Source organism: Leiobunum rupestre, chromosome 1 (genome assembly GCF_980474605.1).
Source record: "Leiobunum rupestre chromosome 1, qqLeiRupe1.1.hap1, whole genome shotgun sequence".
Classification (NCBI taxonomy): domain Eukaryota; kingdom Metazoa; phylum Arthropoda; class Arachnida; order Opiliones; family Sclerosomatidae; genus Leiobunum; species Leiobunum rupestre.
The window spans coordinates 48,033,922-48,049,409 of NC_143384.1; the positions used below are offsets into that span (position 1 = coordinate 48,033,922).

At 33.6% G+C, this 15,488-nt stretch overlaps 1 protein-coding gene and 1 long non-coding RNA gene across 2 annotated transcripts; both read right to left on the bottom strand.

Moving 5' to 3' along the window:
* Nucleotides 1–8,829: 8,829 nt before the first annotated feature.
* On the bottom strand, nucleotides 8,830–14,415 carry LOC149963120 (uncharacterized). Its single transcript, XM_090164642.1, has 5 exons — nucleotides 14,274–14,415; nucleotides 9,977–10,282; nucleotides 9,713–9,910; nucleotides 9,025–9,158; nucleotides 8,830–8,942 (listed from the first exon to the last, which is right to left on the bottom strand). The coding sequence occupies exons 1-5, from the start codon at nucleotides 14,413–14,415 to the stop codon at nucleotides 8,910–8,912; spliced, it is 813 nt and encodes a 270-aa protein (XP_090020768.1). The 3' UTR covers nucleotides 8,830–8,909.
* Nucleotides 14,273–15,133, bottom strand: LOC149963121 (uncharacterized). Its single transcript, XR_016480183.1, has 2 exons — nucleotides 15,062–15,133; nucleotides 14,273–14,990 (listed from the first exon to the last, which is right to left on the bottom strand). It is a non-coding gene; the product is annotated as an uncharacterized LOC149963121 (long non-coding RNA).
* Nucleotides 15,134–15,488: the final 355 nt, after the last annotated feature.

The window sequence follows — 15,488 nt, forward strand, 5'->3', positions numbered from 1 at the left end:
ACAAATCATAGAGTCCGTTGTCGTTCCGACGTACTCTTCCCCCAATGTCAATTTTAAAGAAATATGCTCCATTTACTATACAAATAAAAAATAGAAAAAAAGGCAAATTTTACATAAATGAAAACAAATTTAAATTCATGGTATTAATTTTTAATTCTACGATAAATTATACGACCAAGAAAAAAGAGAGAGAAAAGTATATTTACCAAGTTTGAAGTTTCCGATTGAATGTTGGTTTCAACGCGATTTCTTTTATACTGGTAAGGGGTGGGGGGAAGAACAAAATAATCGCGTGACAGTTAACAAATGAGTCATATGTGATTTCAATAACCCTTTGAGCTGTCAAAATGATTAACGGTCAACGAAAGCGTTATAACACGGGCGATTTTAGTAGTATTAAGATAACGTAACTGAAAATGTAAATACTCCGACATTTTATGTAAAGGTGGCAATAAAAAACTCGGATATATATTTTTTTTACATTGGAAAATTGACACTTTATTGTAATATTTACACTTTGAAATTCTAAAATATTTTTACGACTTTTGTAATATTGTTACATTTCCAACTTGGCATCCTCGACCATTAGGCCGCAAAAAGGACATTATAAACACGGAATAAAATAAAGGTAATATATGATAGACATATACAGCGGCTCAATACAAGTATAGTTCTTAATACTATAATTTATATACACGATATTATTGATAAACTAACGCAAAATTATTAAGAATCGCAGACATGTTCAACTGCTGTTTTTTATATGTTGTCGTTAATGTTAAGCAATGTACACGTTTAACACGAATAACCGTTTAAAAGTTCATATAGGGGCGACTTGTTTCAAACTGCGAGGTTAAATAATAATAATTTCGTACATATGCGTAGAATTTTTCTTTGTAATATTTCTAATGGTACGATTGTAGTATCATGAGTACCACCCCAGCCGATTATTCCGTATGATATAATTGATTGAATTAGGGCGTAATATACTGTTTTTAACCACGGTATTTTTAGAAAGTTTTTAATTTCACGGAATTTATACATAGTCGAATTTTATTAGTGATATAGGTCACATGTTCATTCCACTTTAGATTACTGTCTATTATTACCCCCCAGATATTTTAGTTTATTTACTGTTTCTAACTTTAAACATTTTCCAGTGCAGTTTCTACAATTATTATTTTCGTGAATTTTTAATTCTTTAATATCTATGTCGTCGTGGCCATTAGAATTAGAATTTTTCAAAGATGCAATTATTTTTTTATATCATGTGGAATAACCGGCGAGAAAAAAAGACCTGGTATTATTTTCAGCTGGGTCTGTGTTAGAGGATGCATTTACATTAGTCGTTAGGATATCATTAGCTAATTTTTCACCAATAGAAGATATATATTCATTAAAAGAATTAGCTATTTCTTTCGGTTGTTTATCGCTTATATAAATATTATTTTTATATTTTATTTTGTCTATTGAGTTGAATTTTTAAGAGTTATTTGTTGATTCATTTATAGCTTTCCATATTAATTTGGAGTTACGGTTCCAATTTTCTATTTTAATTTTAAATTGATCGTTTTTTATGGATCTGATTAACTGGGTTAATTTATTTCAATATTTTATATAATAATTTTTTAATGCAACGTTAAATGGTTCTTTTTTAATACGCTTAGCTTATGCATCTCTTTTCCTTATCGATACAATTATTGAATTTGTTATCCAAGGTTTTGTTTTTTTGACGTTAGATCAATATTTTTTTTAATACATCAACAAATAGTTTCGAGGCTTCATTAGGGTCGTTTTCTTCAAAAACTTAGTTCCACGTTTCTTTTCCGATATTTTTGGTTAAAATTTCATAATCAATTTCGATAACATCTTTTGAATTATTCAGTTTATTTGTTTCGCGTATGTTAGGGATACTAATATAAATTGGGTAGTGGTCTGTAATATTAACTATATGAGTAGTGGATAACACTTCATTTTTTACGTTTTGCTTAATGAAAAAGTGGTCCTTACACGTTTTAGTAGTGGAAGTTACTCGAGTAGGGTTATTTATACATGGCAAAAAGCCGTTTTCGTGTAGTACGTTTAGGTACTCAGTAACTATTTTCTAGCGTGGCAATAAAAGATCTATATTTATATCTCCAGCCCAAATTACATTTTCAATATTCGTATAATAAGACAATTTGGAATTCATATCACTAATAAATTCTAGAGCACTGTTACTAGGAGATCGGTAACATCCTATAATCCTGTAAATTTTATTATTAGGTAATTTGACGTCGATACTTTTGATAGTTGCTTCGGCTATCGTAAATACATTCTCAACTAAGCTTAAATCATTTATTACGGAAATAACTATGCCACCGTTTCGGTTTTAACACATTTTTGTAAAACAGTAATTAAACCATTTATTTTGAACTCATTATTTTCCATAATTTGAAAAGTTTCAGTTAGTATAATTACATCTAATGATATGTTAATTGATTCTAAATAAACACAAAATTGGTCAAAGTTTTTTCTCAAACTTCGTATATTTAAGTGGAGAACATTTAAACCATGCGAGGTTATTTGCTAAGTTTGTTGATACTCAAATAAACGTCGCGCCGGGGTCACCATAGCAACGGGGGATTCTCCGCTCAACACCTGTTCTAAATAAATCACAGCGTTAAAAATGGAGATAAACGCGGAGAAAAGCATTCCTTTAAAGCAGCGCTAACGCCGTGGAGAGAGATATAGTTCGCGGTAATCAGAGGAGCGCTAACGGCGTGGAGAGAGAGATCAGTAATCAGATTCCTTTGTGTCCGACCTGTAAGAGAAAAACCAACCACATCGCGTTTTATACAAACTAGTTTCGCTTTGTTTTTGTTGTGGAATAATGACTTATAAAGAAAACAAGGACTATGAACTGATTAAACATATAAATAAAGAATTGAAAAAAATGAATGGTCAACTTGAAATGGATTTGATTGCACAAAGAATGAGATATTTTCAAAAAGAGCACAATTCTCACGAAATTCTTTTGTAACGAGCGTGTTAAATGTTATTAACGATAGTTCCTTTGTGTCAACAACAAATGTTGTAAAATATTAATAAAGTTTGAAATTTAAATCAGAGTTTTTTATTTTAAACATAGAAGGATGTAAGATAATTTAAAAAAGTTATAACAATTTGACAAACATATTTAATTTCAGGTTCAGAGTTGAAAATTATTTTATAACATTGTATTATTCATTTTTGAGTTTTGTAAAAAAGTTTTATTATCAATTTTATTCAAATAAGCAACACATTAACGGTATAAGTTGGTTTTTTAGATGTAAAGTAGTTTAATTGTTAAAGAACTAAAACCCGTTTTGTTTGTTATTATACCAATGTAATTACTTATTACGTTTATTTAAATTTCATGAGCGCGAACCGACCTTGTTTAATTTATGTAATTATTTCGTATAGTGGCAATGTATTCAATATAAATTAGAAAGCTTTCCCTTGCGTCGTTATTAAAAGTTACGTGACGGTAATATATGATACATATGTCATAATAATCAAGTTCAAGTCATCTAGGTACGTAACGATATAAATATCCGTTAGGAACAACTTGTTTAAAAAGCGTTAAAAAATTGACGTAAATATGGTAAATTTCCTAAAAAAATAACAAAGATGGCCACCCTACAGAACCCGTTTGAATATGCAACATTAAAGATGGCGGCCAAATCACGTGAATTTTCCAAATTACTAAGAGTTCATATAATAACCGCTAAAAGAGAGTTACAAACTTATGTTAAGCCTTTGTCATTTTTATCGGGCTTCCTAACGGTTTATAAAACACAGCTTATAAAACTGATTAATATTTCCTTTTTAAGACCACTTGTTGATTAACCCCTATCAAATATCTTTACCCCGTTATTAACGTATTGACTATGTTTAAAAAAACTTGAAATATCCACTCCCTAATTACTTCACAAACTTTCCCGCGCGTCGTTATTAAAGGTTACGTGACGGTAATATATGATACATATGTCATAATAATCAAGTTCAAGTCATCTAAGTAAGTAACGATATAAAAATCCGTTAGGAACAACTTGTTTAAAAAGCGTTAAAAAATTGACGTAAATATGGTAAATTTCCTAAAAAAAATAACAAAGATGGCCACCCTACAGAACCCGTTTGAATATGCGACATTAAAGATGGCGGCCAAATCACGTGAATTTTCGACGTAATAATTCGAGAAATATGACATAATTAATATGTGTATGAGATTCTCTCGGTATTGTCACTAAAGGTATTTTATTTGTTGTTCCTCTAACAGCGAGCGGAGTAACGTAGCAACGGCGCATTCCCCGATAAACACTTAATCAAAACCTGTCACCTCTTTAACAATGGAAAACGGGGACCGAGTATAGCGAGCCTGGGAATTCCTTTAAAGGAGTGCCAAAACACCAACCAATCAGCGCCATTTTGAACAATTTCGCGCCAGCCAATAAGCGTGCAGTATCCGCGTCACGTAGTAACCGCGCCAGCCAATTAGCGCGAAGTAGACGCGCGCGCCACCTGGCGGGAGTTACCTGAAACCCTTGGCCACGCCCACAATGTCGACCCCCCCGCGCCACCTGCCGGAAGGGGGAAGGAAGCGGGACTTCCGGTGCCGACCCCCTTTCTACCTGTATATTGAAAACCCTCAAAGATGGTAGCACATCCTATTCTCATATTACACAAACGACTTAAAACCGCACATAAAGCTGACGGCACGCTCGCGTAACTTGCACAAAATACTGAAGACACTTCCTTGGACACGAGGGGCAATTACTTTAGCCGACTCAAAAATACTTCGACATTAACTTTAAACTTTATAACTCTATTCATAACTATTTAACTCTTTCATACCTAAGACAATTACAACTATAAAGACAATTTAACTAACTAACTAACTCTTCATTTCTACTCTACACCAGGAATCTCCTGCTCCTCGCTTCTCTGAATGATATCTGTCCTTACTCCCGGATTACCGAGGATTATATACGCTAACTAAAAAAACTAATGAAACTAAAGCCAACGTTTATTTTATTACAAAAAAAACTATAGAAAGAAAAAATAGCGAGAGCGAAAAACAATCCGAAAATTAAACCAAAAAAAGTCACTAGAGGGCGACATTGTCTCTACAAAATATTAATTTTTTGATTTCCATCGTATAGATGGTTTTTTTTTCAGAGAATCACGCCCCGAAAAGTGAACGGGTCGTGATATTATATTTAACTGATAATCTTGTTCTGTAAATAGGTTTAAATTCAATTGTGCATTGTTTTAGTACGTCTAACTCGCTTTTGTAACTACTTAATTTATATTATTCTGAATAAATTAAACTCGGTTGTTTCATCTCAATTATTTTACAATTATAATTTTATACCGGGCGGGATTAAACCGGGATTACGTTTTTAGAAAATAACTCTGAATTGCGGAGATATCTTCAAGGGACGTCTCGAGAATTTAATACCACTAGGGACAATGCTTCCGAGGAGAGGTATATTTTGGCTTGCCAACTTGTAAAACTATACAAAATTAGGGTTCTAAAGAACCACGTGACTCTTATTAAATAGGTTCAACCTAAACATATTTAACTTGAGTTAGACGAAATGAAGCTAATATCTCAACTGGAGTGTTGTTAATTAAGTAATTTACGTGTGAATTCGGTTTGAAAAACCATGACTTATATAAATTTTATTAAAGTGTTGTTAATCCATAAATAAACATTAAATAAGAAGTATTATTTGGTATGTCCTTTGGGTTCAGTAACGAATTAGTTTTGTATTTGTTTATACTAGGAAATTTGCTTAGGTTGACATTTTGACATTTAACCCAAGTAACCCAATAAACAGTATTGAAGCAACTATAAAATATGGATAAATTGTGAAAAAAATATTTTGATACGCCGCACTGGCCGGTGGCATTAACCACCCGTACAGAAATTAAATCGGATTTTTTAAAATTTAAATAATAAAATTTTTAAGCCTACACAGTCTGAAATATATCCTTATGTCGAACATCTTTCGTATTTATTTGCCAATCTAAAGAAGACTTATTTAGATTTCAGAATTTGTCATATAATCAAGACTTAATTATAAGTTCCTCATAGTCATTAATCAAGACGATGGCTTAAAAATGCTATTGTACCTTATAAGGGGGAAAAGTACGCAAAATAATGAACCATCAAATTCCTAAGATACAGGGTGTTAACTAATTACTCAAAATGTGTTTTATGTAAGAATTTGAAATTTGCAGGTTACATAGAGGGTGCAGGGGGACAAATGTCAATGAAAATTTCAATGACCTTGAACCAGGTCTTCAAGGTCATTCAAATTTTATCTCGAGAATCATTAGGATTAGAAGAATAGTTCTAATTAGAAATGTGTTCTACGTTTAATTTTAAGTCTAAACAGTTTTGACCCGATCTAATTTGACCAATGGGAAGCCGAGAAATGTTAGACCAAGCACCATAAGGTCGTGTGCGGTATTCTAATCAAGACACGACATTTAACGGCTTATAAATCGAAAACTACCAGATCTAATGGATCAAAATTGTCGTGACGCTCTAAACCGAGTGGAGGAGTTCGAAATTTGTAACTTATGATGACCTTGAAACATTAGTTCAATGCCATTCAAAATTTATCTCGAGAACCATAAGTATAGATGTTTTTCCGCGCCTTGGGATGGGGGCTGCCATCTTCCCCGGTGCTCTTCTTTCGACCCCCCCCCAAAGTCACCTTTTTTCGAGGTTCCCCCCGAAGTCACCTTCGATAGGTTGCCCTTTTAGAGGGAAACGAAAATATTTTATCCTAGTGGTTGTTCGTTGGTATGACACGAGGAAAATACAAAGTTAAGCCTCGTGAAACTTTCGTATTTTCCCCTCAATCTTTCGTTTGATTTTTAATTTCAGTTTTGGTCTATATTTTTAAAGTTAAACGTAAATTTATTTTCAACAAAATGCCTGGGAGATTTTGCATTATTCGTTCTTGTAATAGTAGTGATACGGCTCTTTTAGAGTACAAACGAAGTATTTGTGATGTACACAATGTAATTCGGAAAGAATGTGATTGTCAATGCCCTACAAACTCATATCATTCCCAAAAAACAATAATCTACTTAATCAGTGGTTTCTAGCTATTAAAAGTGAAGTATCTAATGAATATTATCCAAAATCTGGCCATAGAGTAAGTGTTCAAATTATCTTTAACTTATTTAAGCCAATTCATTTAAATATTGTCTTAATTTATTGCGGTTAGATATGTTGAAAGCATTTTGCTAAGCCAAATGATAATCTCCCAACAACAAATATGGTTACAGGAAATGGGAAATCTCCAATGAAAAAGAAAGGTCGCAAAGAAAATACGGATGAAAGAACTGCGCTATCAAACATAAACATTAGTTCAACTTCAATCATATGCTTTGTAAGTATTAACTGTGCTATCAAGAACATAAGAAGGAAACTTAGATTTAGGCAAATTTTTGTTTATTTTAGAATGAATCTAAAGGAATTTCTAAAAGAAAATTTTCAAGCGTGCAGTCCAATTCAAGTGTTGAAACCTTAACAGATTACTCCGTAAAATCAGCCACTAAAACCCAAAGAGATAAAGCTGAAAAATCAACCACAGAAACCCAAACCGAAGACTCTGTAAAATCAACTATCGAAACCCAAACCCAAGATGCTGAAAAATCTGCAACAGAAACCCAAACCAATGAAACTGAAAAATCAACTACAGAAACCCAAACACAATGGGAAGACCAATCAAACAATATCAATGACACGAGTGATATTTATTTTGATGCACTTGATCACTCCTACACCAAACACAGTATTGAGTTTATGCAACATTGAATGACGCAGATTCAAAATGTTTTACTGGATTAAATTTTTGTGAATTTTTAAAATTAGTAGTGATTTTAGAAACCTTCCATAAACCAGGGTGGAAGTTATCTGCAGGTGACTGTATTTTAATGGTGCTTATGAGATTACGATTAGGCCTGTTATTCGGGGACCTTGGAAGAAGATTTAGAGTGAGTACCAGTAAAGCAAATCGGATTGTCAATACTTGGCTACAGATAATGGTTACGGAACTAAGAGATTTGGTGTCTTGGTTACCAAGAGAGGTTATACAAGCATCTACGCCCAAAAAATTTCGAGAAAATTATCCGAAAACCACATGTGTGATAGATTGTGCTGAAATTTTTGTGCAACGGCCAAAACAATTACGTGCACGTGCTCTGACTTATAGTAACTATAAGCATCACAATACTATGAAATTTTTAATTGCCATAGCCCCCTGTGGATATATAATGTTTATTTCAAAATGTTTTGGTGGTAGAGCCAGTGATAAACATATAGTCAATGCATCAGGATTTTTGGAATATATGATGCCTGGAGATGAAATTATGGCAGACCGAGGGTTTACCGTAGAAATGGAACTTGCTGTACGTTGCGCAAGGCTAAATATTCCAGCTTTCACAAAACAGAGGAAACAGCTTCCCGAGAGTGAAGTTATTCGCACTCGTAGGATTGCATCAGTTCGGATTCATGTTGAACGTGCCATAGCTAGGTTAAGAAATTACCGCATATTAAAAAATACTTTCTCTGTTAAAAATGCCAACAAAAATAGGGATATATATATATTCAAGTTTGCGCCATGTTATGTAATCTCCAAGGATTGTTAATCAAAGATGATTAAAACAATTTTATTTTGTCTTACAACTTGACTAATTTTTCATATTCTTTGTTGATGTTTAAACTCCAACACTAAAATCATTAGTTAGTTTAGGGAGAAAATTAAGAAAATATAAATATTTCAATCGTTTCAGAGACTCTTCAATGAAAGTTCTGTCATCTTTAACTTCGATAATTTCAAAATGTTTGGAGGAACCTTCAGGTTTCACCCAGACGCAGAAAAAAGCATTTTGTCTTTCTGCACAAAACAAAGTTAACTGAACTTGTAAATAATACTGATGTTTTCCTTTACTTTTTAAAAAACACTCATTATTTTTTACCACAACATCTGCTCTTTCGAGTGCCAATTTCAAATCGTTGGTTGCGGGACACTTTATTTCAACGATGGAATCAGTTCCAATTAGACCATCAGGACTAGCAGAAAGCCATGGTTCATCTTTAGAGACTATTGTCCCTGCATCAATGATAATACTATTCAGTTTTTTTGATACACTAACGAGAGCACTCTTTTCATGGTTCTTACAATGTTTGGTAGCAGCATTTCCATAAAACATTTTATAGAGTTTTCTATTTAAAAACTTTTCTGGGTTGGTATCTTTTCTCTTAGGAACCCCAGAGGCACCGGAAGCTGTAATTCTTAATTTTCGACTAGCTTCCCACAAACCAGTTTCATCATTGCTTTGCTCAAGCGTAGAACTAAATAATTTTTCTCTGGAAACTCCTGATAATACTATAAATTGATCATAAAAGTTTTTACAAAGTGGGCAATCGGTGTGATTATCAGAATGTAACAGCCCTGAATCTGTTTGGGGTGGATCAGACTCAACTGTGTTTTTAGAGTTTAAAATATGATACAATAGTGTATCCTTTGAGTCTATAAAAATTGAAAGCTTAGATTCATTTTAGCTTTATGGAATGAGTCTCGAGAGAAAAATTGTTTTGGCCTAGGTATTGAATCAGTCCCAGAGTTTAAAGGTTCAAAATCCAATCTGTTCTTTTTCGGCGGACTAAAAGAAACATTTTCTAAAGGTAAAGGTTCCAAATTCTTCTTTGTGCCCCTATTCCACTTGTTTTCCTCATCTGTGCATGCCGAACCTGTTAGTCCCAAATTATTTGCCATACTAATTTTCCATAAAATAGCTCCTACATGACTGCAAGATTTGGCAGACCCAGCCATACAAGAACCGTGACCAGTTATAACTTCACCTAAAATATGAAAGAATCAGTCAATTGTGACAATTAATTTGAATGTATCTTATTTCCAATAATTACCTGAATTTCTGACACACACCCAGGCTAAATGCTCTTCATCGTGAATAGATTGAGAAGGCGTAACCTTACCCTTTATGTACGCCAAATCTGTTCCAACTTTAAACAAATAAAGTTTTCCAACCCAACCGCTGTTTAAATAGTTATATGTGTCAAGTTGACGAAAAGCTTCCATGTCTTTTAAATCACAAGCTTTGGTTTTAACCAGATAAAAAACAATTTGCGGATCCTGAGTTTTGGGCCAGTTTTTCATATCGTCTTTCCAGTCCGAAGATGGAACTTCCAATGGATGAATAAAATCTTGCCCATCTTTCAGATATTTAAAAATAATTAATCACAAATGTCAGATATATTAAACAAAAACCAATGAAACTAATTAACTCCAATATTAATAAAAAAAATTACCTATTTGAAAAGTTTTCATTTTGTTACCAATCAGGATCAAGGCTTAAGATTTTAAAGTTCTTCCAGTTATTTCACACTCAAAATCCACACTGACTAGATTAGAATACTTTAAACATTCTAATTCATAAATCATGTTATTAAAACGAATTGATCTTACCTTTTTTTTTGGTAAAACGATTGTTTTTTGGCTAATAACACTGTTTTAAACTCTGCAGGTGAGACAACGGTAAATTGCACCCCCATTTCCCAGATTAAGCGCTAGAGTAGTAGTTTTAACACTGATAGTAGATACCGTTTAGAATCGCAGTTTCAGCGAACATGGCTACCAGAATTTATTTTGGGCTTCAATTTCAGGCGCCGCAAAAGGTCTATTAGGAGAATGGTTCCAGTTAGATAATTGCCCGCCTAGGTTTTTTAAGTCAACTTACCTTTCACCTGAGGTAAATAAACCAATAAAACTCGAAAATAAACGTTAATTAATTGTTTTAAGACGTACCAAGTATTTTTAACTTTTTTTGAGTTTAAATGTTTTAAACACAAAAGAAACGAAACAAGTAATTGAAATAAATAAGCAACTAATAAACGTTCCCTACTTAGTTTTGTGGTTCTTTACTATTAAATTTTTCTAATTGGAACCATTCTCCTAATCCTAATGGTTCTCGAGGTAAATTTTGAATGACCTTGAACTAATGTTTCAAGGTCATCATAAGTTACAAATTTCGAACTCCCCCAATGGGTTTAGAGTGTCACGACAATTTTGACCCATTAGATCTGGTAGTTTTCGATTTATAGGCCTTTAAATGTCGTGTCTTGATTAGAATACCACACACGACCTTATGGTGTTTGGCCTAACATTTCTCGGCTTCCCATTGGTCAAATTAGATCAGGTCAAAGCTGTTTAGACTTAAAATTAAACGTAGAACACATTTATAATTGGAACCATTCTTCTAATCCTAATGGTTCTCGAGATAAAATTTGAATGCCCTTGAAAACCTGGTTCAAGGTCATTGAAATTTTCATTGTCATTTGTCCCCCTGCACCCTCTATCTAACCTGCAAATTTCAAATTCTTACATAAAACACATTTTGAGTAATTGGCTCTGTATCGTTTTTTAGTTAACGCCCTGTAGAATAAAAGTAATACAATACCAAACCCCTACAGACCTTACACAACGCCGCGCCTTTTTTAGGAAAAATTATTGGGAAATGTGGTTTATAAAATTAATGATTTGTTTACTGTTATGAAGTACGGTTTCGTTCTATACATGAATTAACGTTTGTATAGATTGTATTGTTTTTGTGGCTATTAGAAAACCCCACATTACACCGAAATTCACATTTTGTAGAAAAACTTTCCATTTCTTAAATAAATCGAAACGCTTAGGGTCGCGGGGGGAGGGAAATATACGCTCAATAATGATATGATTATAACTGTTTATATTTTGCGTTACTTTGTAACGTGAAAAAAATAATATTCAGTAATATCTTCTATGAGGACAAAATGAAAATTTATACATTATTATCTCAACTATTTGTAGCAATTAAAGGTTTTCTGTTTATTTTGTTAATTGATAATAGCTTCACTGGTTAGGCGAAGCGCGCGGGGAGGAAGGAAGCAAAAATCTACGCTTAATACCCCCCGGACACGTCACGCGATCGCTGCGCCACAGTGACTGATGTAATATACTATTTAAACTAGAATATACGAAAGCAATTTGGCGATTTAATCTCAGTCGCAATAACAAAGTCTCAAAAGTGACGCTGAGAAATAACGAGCCACCTTTTCAAACAAAGCATTTATCGATTCGCGAATCTAATGGAAGTTTAGAGCTTAACATCTTTAAAATTGCGACGCTGAGAAATAAGATCCTCAATATACCATTTGAAACCAAAACTTTTCCGGTTTTAATATAATGATATACAAGATATAGAAAGAGGTAAATATATTGAGACGCTTTGAAATGTAAAAAAACTTAATTACACTATTTATAACGAAACCTTTGGTCGATTGTAGAACATAAGTAAAGTTAAGGAAGCCAATTTTTTCCAATTTCCGAGATTTAAAAATAGCAGGTGGTTGAAATCTTCTTTGAAAAAGGCCCAATCGAATGAAGCTTTAATCCCTGCAACTGTTTTCAGTAAATTTAGAGCTGTTCAATATTACGAGTAAGTACATTACTCCCAAAATTCGTTGAAATGCCTATCAGAAGGAAAGCTAATGGATGGAATTCGTGTTTTTAAATTAAGTACACAGATAAAAACGAATATTATGTTCTACTTGGTATTATAATAAAAATTATGTATAATAATTTTAAGCTTTTAATTGAATCTATTGAGGTTATACTTTTAATTTTAATTGATATTAATTTAAAAACAGAAAAGTTATTGAACTATTGTTTTGTAGCGTAGCTTATTAAAGGATATAGTTATAAAAAAAATCCGTTGCCTAGTTGTACCCTATAGATAAAATATTAATTGATAATCTTATTAACTTTTTGTGGTATAAGGAGGATTTTCGGCACAGGGTTCAAATTTTGAAACCTATCACCCTTATATATGTTATTAAAAAGTAAAACATTTTATAAATTAATGAAATTCAAAATTATTTTACAATACGAGTGTCAAATTCGCATTTTAAAAATAATTTATCGGTGCTTTTTGATGCAAGTAAAAATGTTTCAGATATTTGTATGTTAACTGAAAGACCACTCACAACCGGCAATATAAACTACAAATTTATGCAAGTATAATTTGAAACGCAGGTCGAAGGTTTTCAAAATCAAACTCGTCATAAATACTGAAACCCAAGTTATCAAGCAATTGTTGGTAGTGCGTTTGGTGTGATTCGTAACACAGTTTTACAAATATCTCGTTGTGTAAATCGGTATTTATTAATAACATCATTTTATTTCATTAAATAATTTAAATGATAATATGAAGTATAGATAAAGTTTATTGGTGAGAGACACTGAGTTAAGCGTTATTTATGTCAAACGGCAATAATTATTATTCAGAGAAATAAATATTACTTTCATTTCCAAAGCAGTTAGTTTTTATATTCTTACGGTTTCAAATTAAGGATTGGATTAATTACAGAATTACATTTATCAAGATAAACGTTGCCAAACTTTGGAAATCGAACGGAAAACGAATATTAATGATTCTTGTTTATTCAAATTATCAAACTTCAAAGGGCTGATTTACACCAAATCATTGTCAGAGGCCGCTACCAGGCTAGCTCACCTTTTAGACTGGCCACGCTTTTCTGAACACGATTATTCCGCAGATTTTTAATTTCTTATTACAATCCTTAGTGGAAAATTTTGGACCAACCCCAATCTAAAACGAGGTTCTTTTATTGTGATTCTAAGAACCGTTTTTAGAGGTAACAAAAGTCACTCTTAGCTTGTCGAAACATTAACATAACACAGTTTTCAATTGTTACGAGAAGGCCTATTGTTAAGGCTTATAACCTTAACAAGAAGCCCTGCCTCTGGCGGTAAAAGAAAGCTCTAGATTTGTTATATACAGGGTGTTTCAAAAGAGTATGCAAAAATGTTAAGGAGTTGTAGGGGTGAGTTGAGAAGTATACTTGTTTTTTTTCCATATTCCTACGATGAGTTAAAAGAGAGCAAGAGAGCTTCAAAGTGTGGCCTACTAGACCCTGGAAGTAGGTTGCAACAAGCACAAATCCAAGCAACAAGGAAATGTGATTTTAGGGGAACGATGAATTGGCGAATGCGTGGGAATTGAGATAAATAACAAAAAACTAATGAGTATATAAGAAATGGGTAATGAGATTAATTAAACACAATAGAACAAAGAAGGAAAATGTGTATTTTGTTATTTTGTACAAATTACAATGAATGTTCGAAATTTCTTCTTTCAACTCTTACAAAAAGACGACAGCGTCGAAGGAGGGAATAGCGTACATGTTGAAATACTCCCGGTGATCTCGAAGGCCATATGACTGGACCTACTCTCCCTATCCATCTGCGTGGAAATCGCTCTTTTGTTCTTCCCGGACCGCCAAGGCATATTGAGCAGGAGCCCACTCGTGCTGCAACCACATTCGTCGCAGAGTCGCTAGCGGTGTGTCGTCAAGAAGATTAGGCAAGACATCTTGCAGGGAAACCAAGTATGACGCCCCAGTGAGTCGTTGTGACAACATGAAGGGCCAACCAAGACGCAACCAACTATTCCAGCCCACATGTTAACTGAGAATCGCTCCTGAAAACCACGTGTAAACGTGGCATGTGGATTTTTGAGCGCCCGCTCGTGCTGGTTGTGGGTGTTGAATGGGACTTCCCTTCCGAAAGTAGCTTCGTCAGTGAAAAGGACGCTTTAAGGAAACAAGACATCTTTTTCTGAACGCTCCAAGAACCACCGTACGAACTCCACTTGCAATGGCCAATCCCCCGGATTTAAAGATTTTACTCTCTATCTGTGAAAAGGGTACTGAAGAATCACGTGCTAAACGGACAAATGACCGGCACCCATTTCGTTTCCTACAGCACGTGTACTTGTTGACGGGTTGTCGTTGAAAGCCTCTAGCCCTTCTTCTTCAAACTGAACATTGCTGGCAACCCGTGGTCGACCTACTTCGTTCCATTCTGTAAAACGAACAATACGTTTGTAACGAACCAGTCGCAGATAAGTTCAAGTAAAAAATTAAGTAACGTACCCAGAATGTACTTTGTTACGTATCTGTATAACATTATAAGACTTATAAAAGCGAAAGCCTGTCATGACGAACAAATAATGATATTGAAAAAACTAATTAAACTTCCTTGTAGAATCAAGAAATAGCTTTTTTACACTGAAATTCCTGCTGCAAATAATTTAAGATAATTTAAATCCTTTTGAGATAATAACTTTTACGCTTTAAGGTAAACGAAGGAAATCATGTTTCAAAAATTTATTACCTGAAAGTAGCTTAGCTGCAGCGTTAGCCAACCGTTTAGCGCACTAACCGGAAGTAACCGAGTTAATATTCCTAGCTTCATAATGGAGATCAGAAGACCATCAAGGAGAAGAACCACAAATCAAAAAACGCGTAACTCATTCAACAGAATTGTTTAGTCCTACGCATTGTAACCCGGCCACCTGAA